At 47.2% G+C, this 18,290-nt stretch overlaps 2 protein-coding genes across 9 annotated transcripts in view; both read right to left on the bottom strand.

Moving 5' to 3' along the window:
• Window positions 1-850: 850 nt before the first annotated feature.
• Window positions 851-10,437, bottom strand: gart (phosphoribosylglycinamide formyltransferase). Of its 2 annotated transcripts, XM_020709377.3 has the most exons (22): window positions 10,135-10,435; window positions 8,814-8,996; window positions 7,870-7,965; window positions 7,622-7,796; window positions 7,443-7,554; window positions 6,905-6,973; window positions 6,715-6,840; window positions 6,561-6,648; window positions 6,406-6,491; window positions 3,793-3,961; window positions 3,494-3,725; window positions 3,335-3,429; window positions 3,158-3,267; window positions 2,898-3,096; window positions 2,577-2,828; window positions 2,275-2,427; window positions 2,003-2,203; window positions 1,796-1,936; window positions 1,592-1,722; window positions 1,384-1,525; window positions 1,205-1,320; window positions 851-1,128 (listed from the first exon to the last, which is right to left on the bottom strand). In XM_020709377.3, the coding sequence occupies exons 2-22, from the start codon at window positions 8,956-8,958 to the stop codon at window positions 943-945; spliced, it is 3,024 nt and encodes a 1,007-aa protein (XP_020565036.2). In that variant the 5' UTR covers window positions 8,959-8,996; window positions 10,135-10,435; the 3' UTR covers window positions 851-942. The 2 variants fall into 2 exon arrangements, with proteins under 2 accessions (XP_020565036.2, XP_023804630.1); XM_023948862.2 differs by having other exon boundaries at window positions 1,796-2,203; window positions 8,814-8,994; window positions 10,135-10,437.
• A 216-nt stretch (window positions 10,438-10,653) lies between these two features.
• Window positions 10,654-18,290, bottom strand: part of LOC101159248 (uncharacterized) — an 85,691-nt gene continuing 78,054 nt past the window's right edge. For 6 of the 7 annotated variants that reach the window (XM_078931164.1, XM_078931184.1, XM_078931177.1 and 3 more), the window contains 4 exons: window positions 11,789-12,038; window positions 11,455-11,721; window positions 11,232-11,384; window positions 10,654-11,143 (listed from right to left, as the gene is read on the bottom strand). In XM_078931164.1, coding sequence (XP_078787290.1) covers window positions 10,989-11,143; window positions 11,232-11,384; window positions 11,455-11,721; window positions 11,789-12,032 — 819 coding nt within the window. In that variant the 5' untranslated portion in view covers window positions 12,033-12,038 and the 3' untranslated portion in view covers window positions 10,654-10,988. Of the gene's footprint in view, window positions 11,144-11,231; window positions 11,385-11,454; window positions 11,722-11,788; window positions 12,039-12,977; window positions 14,740-18,290 lie in introns of those variants that run through there. The other variant, XM_020709391.3, reaches the window with a different exon arrangement.

Raw genomic sequence — 18,290 nt, 5'->3', positions numbered from 1 at the left:
TTAAATAACAATCTTGGGTCACAGATTAGGTGTCAGTCACCCAAATCAGTCTTTTCAGGTTTATTCAGCCGCGTTTTGCTTCCTAGTAGTGAAAAAAACCTACTTTTTCTGGGAGTTTACACCCAATCTGCAAAAAATAAACCATAATATAATGCATAGCGTTTGAACGATTTATTTAAAAAAAAGTTATATAATTAAATAAAATAAACTGTCCAATCATCAGAGTGCAATAGATTCATAAAGTTTTTGTAAAATGTTCCTATGAGATTTTGATTTCAGTTTGGTCACATGTGGCGTTTAAAATAAATCTAAACGTGTCTGTGAGGCGTTAAGTTACAGCGCCAGTGTTCACGTTCTTCAGTTACTCTTTAACCGTTTTCTCCAGTGGATTTTCTCCCAGAGAAAAGCAGCTTTGATGGAACGTAAAGTGTCAGAAGCTGCTGCATCCACTGGGTCATTGAATAAAACGGTTCAAGACTTACAGAATGTGAACACTGGAACTGAAGTTATTCAGTATAAAGTGATGCATCTTTGTCATTTTCCTACAGTTTTTAGACACTTTCAGGTCATGTTGTCTTTCTTTGAACCACAACTAACCTTCTGCTCCGGTTCTCAGGTATAAAGACGGCGTCTCTGCGGTCGGTGAGTTTCTTAAAGCTGGCGCTCCATCACACCTGTCTATTATCAGCGTAAACAGGTGATTATGCTGATTAAAGGCTGGTGTGATGGAGCCACCAGGGTTGGAAAATCCAGATGTGGCTCAAGGTAAACATCTGACCTGGAAGGTCCTTAAGGTGAGATTTGTCTTCCAGGACTGTAGCTTCGTACAGAATCCACACAAACATCTCCATCATCCTCAGCAGGATCTTTATTGGGAATGTTACAGTCAAGTCTATCAGGTAAACTACACGGTTCACATTAAAGGACCGTCCGTCCAGGTCTTCAGCTTTTCCAGAGGATTTGTCCATCTCCTCCTAACTTCACAGAACCACTGGACACCAGCTCCATGGCAGCAGGAAAGGCTCTATGCTCCGCCTCCCTGATCCTCTCTGACAGCGTCTCCTCTGTGTCTCCAGGAAGGACAGGGACCGCCTCCTGGACGACGATGGCGCCGGCGTCCACCTCCTCCTGCAGGACACACGGTCAGTCTTTGTCCTCATCACAGGTTTACTTAGAGTTCAGTGATAAATAAATATGTACTTACAGCCACAAAGTGCACCGTGCATCCCGCCACGCGGACGCCAGCCTCCAGCGCCTGTTTCTGAGCGTTCACTCCTTTGAAGGACGGCAGCAGCGACGGGTGGATGTTCAGGAGTTTACCTGCAGCAGAAGCAGAAGTAAGTAGACTGTGACAGCTCCATCCAAGACGTCAGTGATCATCACCTGTCCACTTCTTCACAAAGGTTCCAGTGAGGATCCTCATGAATCCGGCCAGACACACCAACTCCACGCCAAACTCCTCCAGGACGCGGTCGATGGTCCCGTCAAACTCTGCACGGCTGCCAAACAGTTTGTGGTCGACCACCTGGAGGACAACAACCAGTGACATCACAACATTCACATGTTAAATATACTTTATACATGAACGTACCCGTGTCTGGATGCCAGCAAGCCCCGCCCTCTTCAGTCCCTGGACGCCTGGTCTGTTAGAAATAACGACCACGATCTGCGCCGAGCTGGACGCACGTCTGGTCTGTTCGATGAGCGCCTGAAGGTTGGTTCCTGCGCCGCACAACAACAACCGTCATCTTCTAGAAACCTTCCACCAAGAAAGACGCTTAGTGGCCGGACTCACCTGTGCCGGAAATGAGAACGCCGACTCTGGTCTTCTTCTGTGGCGGGGCGCTGCTGTTGCCGTGGTAACCATCGTTTTGTTCTGCTGGTCCCGCCTTCGTCAGGCTTTGGTTCAGGTTGCGGACCAGCACAGGTTGAGAACCTGCAACCCAGAATCTTTTAGGAAAAGCGAAGCTGTGGGCTGAAGTCACAAAGTTCTCCGTCTCACCTGGCTGCCTGTCAATCAGAGACCCCACGATCCAGGCCGCCTCCCCCTGGAGCTGTCGCAGCACCTGCTGAGCATCCGGGGGCGCCACAACCAGCACCGCCCCCAAGCCACAGTTAAACGTGCGGGCCATCTCCTCCTCGCTCAGGCCCCCCTCTTTGTAAAGCCACGAGAAAACGGCGGGGATGCTCCACCTGGTGGCGTCTGAGGAAGAGGAGGAGGAAGAAGAAGTGAGCTCCTGACTCCAAACCGCGGGAAAACCTCAGCTTCCTCACCTAGATCCGCCGCCAGCTTCTCAGGCAGAACCCGGGGGAGGTTCTCCAGCAGCCCCCCACCAGTGATGTGGGCGTAGGCTTTGACGGCGCCGCTGCGGAGGACGGGGAGGAGGAGGCGGCTGTAGATCTTTGTGGGGGTCAGAAGAACATCTCCTGGAAGCAGAAGACCGTCCACAAGACGACTTTAAATAAAGTTTTTCTGACATGTGTTTGAATAAAAACTTGATTTGAACTTTGAACTGGAAAATACTTCCGTTGTATTTTTTAGCCTGACCTTTGAACCTTAACAAACCAGAACTCACCGACGGTCTGACCCGGTTCTCCAAACGGGGCGGGGCAGCTGTAGCCGAGGTCGGCCCTCTCCAGAACTTTGCGGACCAGACTGAAGCCGTTGCTGTGGACCCCGGAGGACGACACCCCGATCAGCAGGTCTCCCTCTGCGATCTCCTGCAGCCGCGGCAGCAGAGCGCCACGCTCCACGGCGCCCACGCAGAACCCGGCCAGGTCATACTCTCCCTCAGCGTACACGCCCGGCATTTCCGCCGTCTCCCCGCCTAGGACGGAACAGCGTTAGAACCCCAAACCAGAACCTAGAGCGGTGCGATCAACCCGGGCCTTCTCACCCAGCAGAGCGCAGCCGGCCAGCTCGCACGCTTTGGCGATGCCGCCCACTACGGCGGCGGCCGCGTCCACGTCCAGGTGGCCACAGGAGAAGTAGTCCAGGAAGAAGAGCGGCTCGGCGCCCTGAGCCAGGACGTCGTTCACACACATGGCCACCAGGTCCTGACCCAAACTTCCATGCTTCCCACACGCCTGTGCCACCTGAACACACCAAACGGTTAGACCGCCGCCAAAATGCCAGGATGGCGCTCCAGCGACGGACCTTCAGCTTAGTCCCGACTCCGTCCGTCCCAGAAACCAGGATCGGGTCCACAAAGCCGGCGGCCTTCAGGTCAAAGAGCCCGGCGAAGCCTCCGAGTTCTGCGTCACATCCTGAAAAGACACAGGGGTCAGTCGTCCACGCAGACGCGGTCTGAAGTGGCGGCTCCTCCTGCGTTACCGGGGCGCGCCGTGGCTTTGGCCAGAGGCTTGATAGCGTCCACCAGCCGGTTTCCTGCGGAGACGTCCACCCCGCTGTCCCTGTAGGTCAGGCCTCTGTGGGAGAGCAGAGCTGTAGACGGACCGCCTGATGCGCAGACGCCACATGGCGCTCGCTCACCTGCGCCGCTTCAGGAAAGCGATGGCCCGGTGGCCGATGTCGCGCCGGTACACGCCGCCCTGGAAGCCGATGGTCGCCACGCCCTGGCTGGCCGCCTGCAGAGCCGCCTCGAGGGTTGGGCGCACAGCCGTGACAGTCAGGACCCGTCCGCCACTGGAGACCACGCCCCCTTCCTTCAAAGCGGTGCCGGCGTGGAAAACCTGCAGCCCCATGTCCTGAAGCAGAGACAAACCTGCAGGACGGACGCGCCGTGAGGAGCCTGCAGACACCTGAGAGCAGACCCCGGACGCCGGCCTCACCTGAGATCTCCACGCCCTTCCTGTAGGAACCGGGGTATCCAGCGCTGGCCAGGACCACCGTCACCGCAGAGGCGTCCTGCCGCCACACGGGGGCGTTAGAGGCCAGCTTCCCCTTGACGGTGTTCATGATGACCTGATAAAGGTCGCTGTGCAGCAGCGGCAGCAGCACCTGGAAAGGTGAAGGTCAGAGGTCGGCAGGCTGTTGAGTTCAAATGATCAAACGCTAAAGAGATAAATAATTAAACTATTATAGTTTATTCTAGAAGACAATCATTTTTCTGTTCCTTCATTAATGCTTCTACCTAGGAGAAACGGTTCAGTTTTTTCCGTCACTTGTTTCAGCAAATATATTTTTACGTACAGTAATTCAACTTTTTAAAATGTTTTTTTAGCTTTAACATTTTTACCTTAAAAAAATTTCTCGACCTTTAAGGCAAGTAGAAAAAAAACAGCATTTTTTAAGCTATTATAAAGTGACATCTAAAAAATTGGCTCCATCTAGTGGGCATTTCTTAGAATTACATCAGACCCCAGCGCTCATATATTCCATTTAAATTCAAACTCTAGTCTGTACTGTGACTTTTTATTTTCATAAACTTAATATTTTATACCTTATTTAATAAAAATATATTGTCAAACTTTTAAGTTTTAATAATAGACATTGATATATTATTACAAATAAAATTAGACAATTTTATAAAATGTTTTTAAGTCTAAATATTTAAATAACATACAAAATGAGGATTTTAGGACATTTTAACTCCCCTTTATCTGGACTCCATCACAAAATGATACAAAGACTTTAACTGCCCCGAAACTGCCCTTCCGGATCAGAAAAGCCCCTCCAGCCTTCACATCACACCGGTCCTGGAGGAGCTGCCTCTTCAGATCAACCCTTGATCTGACCCTCAAAGCCCTCCATATCCGTCTGACCTTTTCCATGTTGCTCCACCCACCCCGCTCCCTCAGGTCTGCCTCCCCCCATCGCTCAGGCCATCTCCATTGGGGGCCGAGCAGATGCCCCTCAGCTCTGGAACTCACTCATTTGATAAAAAAATCTCAACACCCTCTTCTTGAGTCAAGCATAACCACCAGGATTATTTCTGTTGTTTTTTTTAAATTATTTGATGAATTTAAATCCTGCTTTATTCCTGAAACTGTGTTTTATGATTGGTTTGTACCTGAAAGGCGACCTTGGGAGCCCAAAAACGCGCCATATAAATAAAATGTATCATTATTGTAATAATAATAATGATCATTACCACAGCTACAATTAAAAAGTATTTTGAAAATTAACAACAGCAGTTTGGAGATTTTCTTTTTATCTTTTGGCAAAAAAAAACATAAGTTCTTATGCAAGACTTAAAATCTTTTATATGGCCATTAGATCCAAAAATATCTCCATCTGGTGGACATTTTAAGGAATTACATCAGTCACCAGCGCTCCAGTTTATTTAAACACTGGTCTTTTTTATGTAACCCTTGTGCTATCCTAGGCACTTTAACATTGGGAGTGGGGTCATCTAGACCCACTAGACAGTGCCCTCAACCTTTTTTCTTCAATGATTTGTGATCTTCAATGGTGTCCATGATTTACATGAAATCTTTCCACCTTTATCCACCTTCGTCATGGTAGGAATGACACGTCAATGGAAGGGGGGGTCATCTAAGATAGCACAAGGGTTAAGAAACTTTAAATTTTTTACTTAATTTAGTTTTTTTAAATTACTAGTAGTTTATACTTATTTGTGCCAAAAAAAAGTTTTTATGGTTTGAAAACCAGTTAAAACGTTTCTTTTTATAGCTTTTAGATGTCTCACTATTTAATGGAACTACATCCGTTCATAACAAAATTATTTTATTTTAAGTCAAACACTGGTCTTTTTTTTATATTTAGAAAATGTATATTTTCTACTTATTTTAATAAAATAAATATACTTAAACTTTTAAAGAATTTCAATAAGTAGTACATATTTTAAATTAAAAATAACTTTTTTAGACCGTTTTTTAATTACAAACAGCAATTTATATATTTTATATATCTTGTGGTATTTCAGGCAAAAAAACAAAACAAAAAACAAACTAATATTTGCTATAAATAAAACAAATTCTTTGGCTTTGATTGTTTATAACGCTAAAAACAACCACTTTAAAATCCGAACAATGCCTCCATCTAGTGGACATTTCATAGAATTACATCAGACCCCTCAACACATTTATTCCTTTTAAATTCTAACTCTTCTTATTTTTTTGCTAATTTAATTGAATAAAAAGTGTTATAATAAAAATTTAAGGGGCTATGAATAATATATATTTTTCTTCTCAAAGTGAGTTAAAGCTTTTAAGTCCTAAATAAAAAATGTAAATAAACTTATTCCTTTTTCCAATTCATGATCTGTTGACAAAAATAATCAATGTTTATGCTTTTTATTTAAGTTGGATCTGTTTTAATGGCTTTTATTGTTTCTAGTTAAGTAAAAATCCCATCAGAGCCTGGTGCTCCTCTTTTTTAGCTTAATATATTTTAATTGACTGAATAAAATGTGTTTTTGTTGCCATTTTAATTTAAGAAGACTAACACACTAAAACTGGTTTCCATTTTTCCAAACTCACCTGACATTCAGGGTCTCCAAAGCGGCAGTTGAACTCCAGCACCTTGGGCCCCTGCTTGGTGAGCATCAGCCCCGCGTACAGCACACCTGTGCAGCAGGTGAGTGAGCACATGCAGCGTTTGCACACGTGCAGATGCGACAGGAAGCAGGTCTCACCCACGTACGGAGCTCCCTCCTCCCGCATCCCGTCAACGGTCTTCTGCAGGACGGACTCCGTGATCTGCTGCAGCAGCTCCTGGCTCACCTGCAGAGGACAACGCTCGTGATTGTCTGTCGTCCTGAGGGCCAAAACCCACCTGCTCTACGGCACCTGGGGGGTGGGGCAGTAGGCGCCCATGCCGCCGGTGTTCGGACCCAGATCCCCGTCCTGCAGCCGCTTGTGATCCTGAGCCGGAGGCATCGGCGAGACGGACGTGCCGTCGCTGAAGCACAGGCACTGCAGGAACACGGAGGATGAGCGCGCTCCAGCACAACCGGACGCCGCCGTCACGAAAACTCACCGACACCTCCTCCCCCTCCAGGAGCTCTTCCACCACCACCGTCTCTCCTGCCGATCCGAAGGCTCTGTCCTTTAAGGAGAAACTGCAGCCGTAACTTTTCTGCTCCAACCCGTTACGAAGCCTCTGAAAGGCTTTCCTTTATAATTTTATAAATTACATTAAATATTTTAGTCCTTTATTTCAAAGTGGATCAAATGTTCATTTTCAGATTTTATTTTGTAGGAATGACTGTACTAGAAGTTAAAATGTTTGTGATCTGGCTACTAGAGTGCCCCCTTGTGGACACATCTGGTACTTGCAGGTCGGAAATTTGTCCAACATCCAGAAATAATAAATCAATAACGTGTGAAATTTTATAATAAAAATGTACATTAATTTATGTTTTTACAATGCATTTTATTTGTTTTCATTTTGTTTTTCTGTATTATAAACATTTTATTAAAAAAATTGTAATCAATAAAAATCTTTTTATGTGCATTTTTTAGACAAAACACCATTTTTTTTACATTAACTTAAAGCAGAGTGGGCGGTTCTGTACCTTCATGATGTCCATCACAGCCTGACACGCCTCCTCCTGGTCTTTGGCCACGATCACGCCCTTTCCTGCCGCCAGGCCGCTGGCCTTCACCACCAGAGCGGGAAAGTCCGCCCTGCAAACGACCGGGAGAGTCACGGCCTGCGGAGCGTGGTTGCCATAACAACAGAGGGGCTGAGGACCTGCGGATGAAGCTGCAGGCCTCCTGCGGGTCGCTGAAGGAGCCGTAGCGAGCCGTGGGGACGCCGTGGCGCTCCATGAAGGCTTTGGCGAAGCTCTTGCTGGCCTCCAGCTGAGCCGCTTTGGCCGAAGGTCCGAAACACGGAACCCCCGCCGCCGTCAGGTCGTCCACGATTCCTGCCAGGCGACCCGTAGCTCAAGATCCGAGGTCCGACGAAAGAAGAGGAGCAAACGAAGCGGCGCCACTCACCTGCCGCCAGCGGCGCCTCGGGCCCCACCACCACCAGACCCACGTGGTGATCCTTGCAGAACTGAGCCAGGATGGCGTGGTTGCTCACAGAGACCTCTGCCGGCGCCGAAGAGCGACAACAATTCAGAACAAACGGAAAACAATTTCCCCTCAGCAGCAAATATTAACCCTGGTTTGCTCCGCCCACTTTCTATTCCAAAGCAGTGAAATTGGGCAAATAGAAGACATTCTGATATGTCCTATAAAGCTGCGAGCAGCACTGTATGGCCCCCCAGGTACTACCCACCCCCCTGCCCTCCGCCATCTTCTGACTCACCTTCCCCTTCTGCCCCCACAGTCAGAGCAGACGGGACAATTTCTGTTTTAAAAACAAAACAGACCTTTTGTTTGAAATGGCAGCTTTTCTGTTGGTTTTATCACCATAGCAACCATTTTATTTTTTGGTCGCCTGAGGGTGACGAACAGGTCGATGTCATTTTTAGCGGAATCTGCAAAAGTTAACTTTTGAATTTCCTTGGCAACGGAGTTTTTTTTTATTAACCACGCCCACATTCCTAATATTTTTATATTTTCTTGAAAAAAAATTTCAGAAAAAGTGAGAGTGACAGGGGAAGACCACGATTGTGAATGACTTTACATTCATAGAGGGGACAAAAAGTGACCTTTCCTGAGGTCAAAGGTCAAACAAATTCAGTTCTGGTTGCAGATTTAAAATCTCATGAAAAATCGCTCAAATATTTGGGAAAACGTGGAAGAGGGAAATAAATTTGCCAAATTGTTCACTTTGCCATAAAAATGGCCGCCAATTTGTAGGTCCTGTGGCCATCCCATAAAAATTTCATCAGATCCTTTGTCAGCAGCCCTTCGTTCTTCATAGGAACCAACACGACTCATCCTTCAAAATAAGAGCAGCTGGCGTTTGGGACCTTTGGCCTCAGATTTACCAGAGTTGCTGATCTTGCCGCAGGCGGCCGTCCCCGCGTTCCCCGGCGCCACCAGGACCTGCTGAGTCTGCGGCGACTGCGCCAGCTTCCAGGCCAGCGCGTGCTCCCGTCCGCCGCCGCCGACCACCAGCACCCGCTCTGCCATGGCTGTGTTGATCCGGCCTGTGTTGTCACGGAGACGCTCTGTCAGAATAAATCGCGTGAAGATTGTTAAGAGACGATTTAAAGGGAAAACAATTTCCCATCATTCCTTTTGACTGCACATAAAGTCAGCAAGTGACCTTTTTCTCAGATGCAATCACGTCCGGCGTGGAGCCGGCTCCATAAAGGCGTTTGATCTACAGTAAAGGAGCCGCCGCTTCATCCAGAAAAATCACTTTATACCTGAGAAACGTCTGTTTACGTTTAAAACATCCAGCGTGTTTATTTACACTAAACAGAGGATGCCTGTGGGGGGGGAGGGGCCTACATTCATCAATGTAATCAGAGTAAAACAGAGATAAATGCAGCTCTGCAGATAAACACTTCAGGAGTTAGACGGATCCCAATCATTTTATGTCTCACAGGGCCAGAGCGAAAGAATGAAGGAGGAAAAACTAAACCTGGTTATGAACTTATGTAAGTTAATGCATGTAAAATTAGAATACTTCTGTTAAATTATTCAACTAAAGTTTAAATCAAAAGGCTGATGAATGGGACAAGGGTTACAGCGGCTCACATGTCTGTGATTAGTCTCATCCCTCTGATCATGTGACTCACATTTCAAAGACAGACGATCAATCTTTAGAAAAATCAAACACGGATAAACTTTACCTGCAAGAAAGTTATTAGGAATAAATCTGCACTGAAATATATGAATACCCCACTTTGGCAAAAGTTATGGTTTAATTGAATTCAAAGTTCAAAAGAAAAAGAAAACTCTACTTGCAGATTGATTCATTTTTGATGTGTAACCATGACGACTCGACAAAAGAACTCAGCAATAACTTTAAACTGATTTTAACAAAGCATACATTTTTATGTGAAAAATGTTATCAGTCATAACAGCAAACATAAATATTACAAAAATGTTTTAAAATAAATAAAACTTCTTGTTTAAAATCTCTCTAAAAAAAAGGCAATAATTGCAAATTGTTGTTAAAAAACAAATAAGTTCCCTACAGATTTTAAAATACACTACATTAGAAAATGCGTTTATTTCTACGGTTATTACAAAAAAAACACATCTAAAGTAATTTAACACAAACCTCTGTTTACAAACAAATGTAAAACACAAACAACTAAACAATCTTTGTCAGCGTCTCATCACTCCAACACCAACCTGAATGTATTCCTGTCCAGGAAATAGTCGGAGCTCAGTAGTGGATCCTCTGCTCACCGTCTGCAGACTGAAGCTGCTGCAGACAAACGTCAAGTCTCCTCGCGAGCACAAAGCACGTGAGCTCGGAGCGACACAGCGCGGGAAAAGAGAACCAAGTGAAACGCGAACTTTGATGAAACCGCGACAAACAAGAGAAAGAATTAACGTGAAACTCTGCGAGGCTTCGAACCTCACGTGCACAACGTTTTGGGATAACTTTTTTGGAAAACTTCCTTGGGGCGTGGCGGTCGATTTGCATCATGGGAGTTGTAGTTACGGTTCACGCTAGAGCTAGCAAATATGCTAAAAAAAACAGATAAAAACGTTCATTTCAGTTTCAACGTTCTACTAAAAAAACGTACAGTATATTATTAAAAGATAAATTACCAATAAAAACATATTTAAAGATTGAAATGAAGCCACTTTTATGTACTTATTAAATTATTAGTTTTATTATAAAAAGTTACACAAACAATGAGACCACGTTTAAAATTTTATTAAAATAGATTTATAAATTATAGACAAACACAGTTTCTATTCATTTAAATCATATCCCTATATTGATAAGGGTTTCTCCTTAATTGAGTCGTTCTTACAGTATGAAATAACTCAGTTAATTTAATTTAATCACATAATAAATAGATAACTTGTCACATCACAATAAAGTGATTTCATATGTTGAGAGTGAACCCGAATCACCGAAAGATTATTTTATTTGTTTAACCTGAAAAATGACGTAGAACCAAAAGACACAGATCCAACCACACATGTTCTGGTTCTACGGGCTTGTTGGAGAACCTATCACAGTTCCTGCTTTAGAGCAACGGCAGCTCTGCGGCGGCGAGGAGCTCCTGGGCCAGTTGTGACTCGTGGAGGACGAAGAGCGTCACCCCGGAGCTGTAGGCTGCAGGGATGCGGATGTGGCTCTGCTTTGGTTCCTCGTCCTCCTGGATCATCTTCCTCACCTGACCTGAAGACGGGAGAGGAAGTTTTAGGGGGGGGGGGGGGGGGGGGGGGGGAAGAGTTTGTCACGGGAGACGGAGGTGCAGCCGCCTCACCTTCCACATCCAGGTGTCGCCAGCGCTGGTCTGACGGGTGATGGGAGAGGCCGGACAGGCAGCAGTCGGGGGTGAATCTCTGCAGGACGTCTTCACGGCGGATCAGGAGGACCGACTCGCTGCAGAGCCTCTGCTGCAGCTCCTCCTCACTCACTGGAAGAAACTAGAGCGATGAAGACGTCCCACCCCAGAAACTGCCTCCTCCTCTTCTTCAGAGACTCACCCACATCCAGGGGATTCGTCATGAAAACAGCGTTTGGAGCAACTCCGAATATGAGCTGGTGGTGCCAGGCGTCGGGGACCTCCTCGCCCTCAGGAACGCCCACCTGCATGTTCATGGTTGCCACGGGGACGGCGCCTCTGCGGATCCAGCGTGCGAGCCAGGGGACCAGCCTGACCTTCCTGGGAGGATGGAAGTGGAAGAATCTGCCCCTCACCCTGCCGCCGCTGGCCTGCTGCGCGCCCGTGATCAGCTGCTCGTGCGTCGCTCCTGTCGGAGAACCGCAGACTCTTCAGTTTCTGCCTTCGGCTCGGCGGGAGCCGGGGACTCTTCTTACCAGCTTCGCTGCGAGACAGCAGGTAGTCGGGCAGCGGCGCCTCGTTCCTCCTCAGACGGGTTTGAACGCAGCGGTCAGCCTCCTCCGGAGCCACGTCCAGACCGAGGGCCCTCAGGACGTCCACCACAGCCGTGGCCCCACAGACGGAGGCCCCGATCTGCAATGTCTGCTTCTCCACAGCCTCCTGGATGGACCACAGCATGGCTGCAGCTCCTTCTTCCTCTTCCTCCTCTTCACACTCCATCTGACACTGACAGGTCAGAGAAACGTTTTCAGAACAAACACAAAACTCAGATTTAACATTTACTCATCAATAGAGTCTAATCTGGGCTCAGATTCACTCAAGTTGTCAGTTTCAGTTCACAGTTCACTGAAAAAAACGGAAGATTTGCCCCTTTTCTGTCCCAAAAGAGGCGATTCAGTCCGTATACAACTAGAGGCAGCAGTGCGCATGCTCAGACAACACGTGGTTGTGTTTTGTTGCTTCCTTAGCATGCAGAGAAAGAGACACGACGCGGGAATAGCGCCCCTACTGGCAACAACCGGAAGTTTTAAAAAATGCATTACAAAAGACAATTTTCTTATTTTATATAAAAAAGAAGAAAAAAATAGTATATTTTTTATTTTATTAACTTCAGTTTAAGTTAAATATTTAATGTTTTGGAGATCTGCAGGTTTATTTGATGCAAGTTTTTAATATATTCATGATCAAAGACACTTGATTATGTTATTGTGTTTTATCAGTTGTTTTCATGATCAGTTAATCAATTGTTGGTTCAATTAAAACTTTTTTTCCCTTAAGTGTTTCTACTTTAAACCTAAATGTAGTTTTCATCAAATTTATATATAATAAAATCCTAAAGTTGATAAAAGTAATGATTATATTGAAAAATAAATTAAAAGAAAGTTTTGTTAAATTTCAATTTGTCACCTTTAAAAGCCTAACGTCGTTAAAGCTGACTGGCATTATTTAGGTTAAATAAAGTTGTGACTAACTGGAAAAAAATTCTAAATAAACTTTAGAAATAGAATATTTAAACTGATTTTAAAAAATGATTTTCATTAAAAACGTTATCACCGAAAAACTCAAAAGAATTAACTAAACTGATCATATTCAACAACACATATTTAAGAATATTTAAAAATAATATTTATACTGTTGTGTGTTGGTTAAATCAGTTTCATTTACCAAATCGTGTTGCAGTTCCTCATTCCACCAGCAGATGTCAGTGTTGCCGCATGGAACTGAATCTCCATCATGGGGCTAAAAAAGCCTGAAGGCCTCTTTGTTTCTGTCCTGCTCAGTTATCAGACGATCGTGTGCAACGCAAGCAGAGAGGCTGAACTCGTGAACCCCTCCTGCCGTCACAGAGACAACAACTCCTCCATGTTTCCACATTTATTTTGTAAAACGATCAACAAAAAGCTTCCTGCAGCCCAAACATGCTTTAAAGGAGTCCAGCTGCTGCAGGACAGACTTGACAAAAACAGGACATCTCAGAGCAGAGTAGGTTCTGGATCCTTCTCTAAAAGTGCTGTCAACATTCTCCTTATGTCAAGCCAAACCTAAACTCCGCCCCCTCCCGTTCACCTCGACTGACTGGATCCCTGGCGATCGTCGTGAACTTCCAGCAGGCTGGTTTGTATTCCCCTCAGCTCTGCTTCTCCCTGCTTTTTTTTACCCTCAGTAACAGTGATGGTGGCTGAAGCACAGAGTGATTAGAACTGACTGGACTCTGAGGCGCGTGATCAGGCAGCCGATATGAGGGGGGACGGCTTCACCTGTCTGCCATGAAAGACAGAAGCAGTGGAGGTGTCTTCTCACCGCCAGCCTTCACCTCAGCATCACCTTTAGCATTTACAGAGGCCAGGAGGCTGAAAAGAAATCCTTTGACTAAAGTCACCCGACGATGGAGACGTCCACAGGTCTCATCATCGCCTCTAATGGTCGTCAGCAAACACACCGATCAATATCAGCCACAGAGGGCTGTGAATATTATGATAGAGTTATAGCAAAAGATCATTTTTCTTGATAAATAAATTAGTCTCCAGCTGAACACAAATGACCACATTTATTTCACAATAAAAGGACTTCCCTGAATCCTTCAAAGGTTTTTTTTCCTTCAATTGTCATTTTTGAAGCTGGTATCTTTTCATTCTGCTCTCTGCTCTCTTGCAGTTGATTTAAGTGCGCCTTGGGTGTAAATGTGTTAAATTCCTCTTTCATGTGTAAGCCGACACAGACACAACGCCTATACATACAGACATGCTCTCCATTATTAATAAGGCGCTCCCATTGGTGTTAACTTTACTTAAATCGATCAACAAAAGCCGGGAGAGGGAACGCCGACAGTTTAACGCAAGAAAAACAAAGACATGTAAGATGACAGAATGGAAAAAAATTAAAAATTGATCTTTGTGCAGCATTTGATGGCTTCTTTGATTGAGGAACTCACTGCAGGATTCTGTATTATTTCTGTGCATTTATGCTAAATGTGTCATATTCTTTATAATAAAGCTGCACAATTCACCACTTTGAGTAGAATTTGTGTTAATACTCCATTGTGGCTCTATGACCCTCCATTGTGGCTCTATGACCCTCCATTGTGGCTCTATGACCCTCCATTGTGGCTCTATGACCCTCCATTGTGGCTCTTTGACCCTCCATTGTGGCTCTTTGACCCTCCATTGTGGCTCTTTGACCCCTCCATTGTGGCTCTATGACCCTCTTTTGTGGCTCTGTGACCCCTCCATTGTGGCTCTATGACCCTCCATTGTGGCTCTTTGACCCTCCATTGTGGCTCTTTGACCCCTCCATTGTGGCTCTATGACCCTCTTTTGTGGCTCTGTGACCCCTCCATTGTGGCTCTTTGACCCCTACATTGTGGCTCTTTGACCCCTCCAATGTGGCTCTATGACCCTCCATTGTGGCTCTTTGACCCCTCCATTGTGGCTCTATGACCCCTACATTGTGGCTCTTTGACCCCTCCATTGTGGCTCTATGACCCCTCCATTGTGGCTCTATGACCCCTCCATTGTGGCTCTATGACCCCTACATTGTAGCTCTTTGACCCTCCATTGTGGCTCTATGACCCCTACATTGTGGCTCTTTGACCCTCCATTGTGGCTCTTTGACCCCTCCATTGTGGCTCTATGACCCTCTATTGTGGCTCTCTGACCCCTCCATTGTGGCTCTATGACCCTCCATTGTGGCTCTTTGACCCCTCCATTGTAGCTCTTTGACCCTCCATTGTGGCTCTTTGACCCCTCCATTGTGGCTCTATGACCCCTCCATTGTGGCTCTTTGACCCCTCCATTGTGGCTCTATGACCCTCCATTGTGGCTCTTTGACCCCTCCATTGTGGCTCTATGACCCCTCCATTGTGGCTCTTTGACCCCTCCATTGTCGCTCTCTGACCCCTCCATTGTGGCTCTTTGACCCCTCCATTGTGGCTCTATGATCCCTCCATTGTGGCTCTTTGACCCCTCCATTGTGGCTCTCTGACCCCTCCATTGTGGCTCTTTGACCCCTCCATTGTGGCTCTTTGACCCCTCCATTGTGGCTCTATGACCCCTCCATTGTGGCTCTTTGACCCCTCCATTGTGGCTCTATGACCCCTCCATTGTGGCTCTTTGACCCTCCATTGTGGCTCTATGACCCCTCCATTGTGGCTCTTTGACCCCTCCATTGTGGCTCTATTACCCCTCCATTGTGGCTCTTTGACCCCTCCATTGTGGCTCTTTGACCCCTCCATTGTGGCTCTATGACCCCTCCATTGTGGCTCTATGACCCCTCCATTGTGGCTCTTTGACCCCTCCATTGTGGCTCTATGACCCCTCCATTGTGGCTCTATGACCCCTCCATTGTGGCTCTTTGACCCCTCCATTGTGGCTCTTTGACCCCTCCATTGTGGCTCTATGATCCCTCCATTGTGGCTCTTTGACCCCTCCATTGTGGCTCTCTGACCCCTCCATTGTGGCTCTTTGACCCCTCCATTGTGGCTCTATGACCCCTCCATTGTGGCTCTTTGACCCCTCCATTGTGGCTCTTTGACCCCTCCATTGTGGCTCTTTGACCCCTACATTGTGGCTCTTTGACCCTCCATTGTGGCTCTTTGACCCCTCCATTGTGGCTCTATGACCCTCTATTGTGGCTCTCTGACACCTTCATTGTGGCTCTCTGACCCTCCATTGTGGCTCTTTGACCCTCCATTGTGGCTCTTTGACCCCTCCATTGTGGCTCTATGACCCTCCATTGTGGCTCTTTGACCCTCCATTGTGGCTCTTTGACCCCTCCATTGTGGCTCTATGACCCTCTTTTGTGGCTCTGTGACCCCTCCATTGTGGCTCTTTGACCCCTACATTGTGGCTCTTTGACCCCTCCAATGTGGCTCTATGACCCTCCATTGTGGCTCTTTGACCCCTCCATTGTGGCTCTATGACCCCTACATTGTGGCTCTTTGACCCTCCATTGTGGCTCTATGACCCCTACATTGTAGCTCTTTGACCCTCCATTGTGGCTCTATGACCCCTACATTGTGGCTCTTTGACCCTCCATTGTGGCTCTTTGACCCCTCCATTGTGGCTCTATGACCCTCTATTGTGGCTCTCTGACCCCTCCATTGTGGCTCTATGACCCTCCATTGTGGCTCTTTGACCCCTCCATTGTAGCTCTTTGATCCTCCATTGTGGCTCTTTGACCCCTCCATTGTGGCTCTATGACCCTCCATTGTGGCTCTATGACCCTCCATTGTGGCTCTTTGACCCCTCCATTGTGGCTCTATGACCCCTCCATTGTGGCTCTTTGACCCCTCCATTGTCGCTCTCTGACCCCTCCATTGTGGCTCTTTGACCCCTCCATTGTGGCTCTATGATCCCTCCATTGTGGCTCTTTGACCCCTCCATTGTGGCTCTCTGACCCCTCCATTGTGGCTCTTTGACCCCTCCATTGTGGCTCTATGACCCCTCCATTGTGGCTCTTTGACCCCTCCATTGTGGCTCTTTGACCCCTACATTGTGGCTCTTCGACCCTCCATTGTGGCTCTTCGACCCTCCATTGTGGCTCTATGACCCCTCCATTGTGGCTCTTTGACCCCTCCATTGTGGCTCTCTGACCCCTCCATTGTGGCTCTTTGACCCCTCCATTGTGGCTCTATGATCCCTCCATTGTGGCTCTTTGACCCCTCCATTGTGGCTCTTTGACCCCTCCATTGTGGCTCTTTGACCCCTCCATTGTGGCTCTATGACCCCTCCATTGTGGCTCTTTGACCCCTCCATTGTGGCTCTTTGACCCCTCCATTGTGGCTCTATGACCCCTCCATTGTGGCTCTATGACCCCTCCATTGTGGCTCTTTGACCCCTCCATTGTGGCTCTATGACCCCTCCATTGTGGCTCTTTGACCCCTCCATTGTGGCTCTTTGACCCCTCCATTGTGGCTCTTTGACCCCTCCATTGTGGCTCTATGACCCCTCCATTGTGGATCTTTGACCCCTCCATTGTGGCTCTCTTACCCCTCCATTGTGGCTCTTTGACCCCTCCATTGTGGCTCTCTTACCCCTCCATTGTGGCTCTTTGACCCCTCCATTGTGGCTCTCTGACCCCTCCATTGTGGCTCTTTGACCCCTCCATTGTGGCTCTATGATCCCTCCATTGTGGCTCTCTGACCCCTCCATTGTGGCTCTTTGACCCCTCCATTGTGGCTCTCTGACCCCTCCATTGTGGCTCTTTGACCCCTCCATTGTGGCTCTATGACCCCTCCATTGTGGCTCTTTGACCCCTCCATTGTGGCTCTATGACCCCTCCATTGTGGTTCTTTAACCCCTACATTGTGGCTCTTTGACCCCTCCATTGTGGCTCTATGACCCTCTATTGTGGCTCTCTGACCCCTCCATTGTGGCTCTATGACCCTCCATTGTGGCTCTTTGACCCTCCATTGTGGCTCTTTGACCCCTCCATTGTGGCTCTATGACCCCTCCATTGTGGCTCTATGACCCCTCCATTGTGGCTCTTTGACCCCTCCATTGTGGCTCTATGACCCCTCCATTGTGGCTCTCTGACCCCTCCATTGTGGCTCTTTGACCCCTCCATTGTGGCTCTATGATCCCTCCATTGTGGCTCTTTGACCCCTCCATTGTGGCTCTTTGACCCCTCCATTGTGGCTCTTTGACCCCTCCATTGTGGCTCTATGACCCCTCCATTGTGGCTCTTTGACCCCTCCATTGTGGCTCTTTGACCCCTCCATTGTGGCTCTATGACCCCTCCATTGTGGCTCTTTGACCCCTCCATTGTGGCTCTATGACCCCTCCATTGTGGCTCTTTGACCCCTCCATTGTGGCTCTTTGACCCCTCCATTGTGGCTCTTTGACCCCTCCATTGTGGCTCTATGACCCCTCCATTGTGGATCTTTGACCCCTCCATTGTGGCTCTCTTACCCCTCCATTGTGGCTCTCTGACCCCTCCATTGTGGCTCTATGACCCCTCCATTGTGGCTCTTTGACCCTC

This window comes from Oryzias latipes, chromosome 2, assembly GCF_053564925.1.
Source record: "Oryzias latipes strain Hd-rR chromosome 2, Olatipes_Hd-rR_3.1".
In the NCBI taxonomy this organism is placed as follows: domain Eukaryota; kingdom Metazoa; phylum Chordata; class Actinopteri; order Beloniformes; family Adrianichthyidae; genus Oryzias; species Oryzias latipes.
The sequence above is the reverse complement of the archived record's forward strand: the minus strand, read 5'-3'. Positions and strand labels throughout refer to the sequence as shown.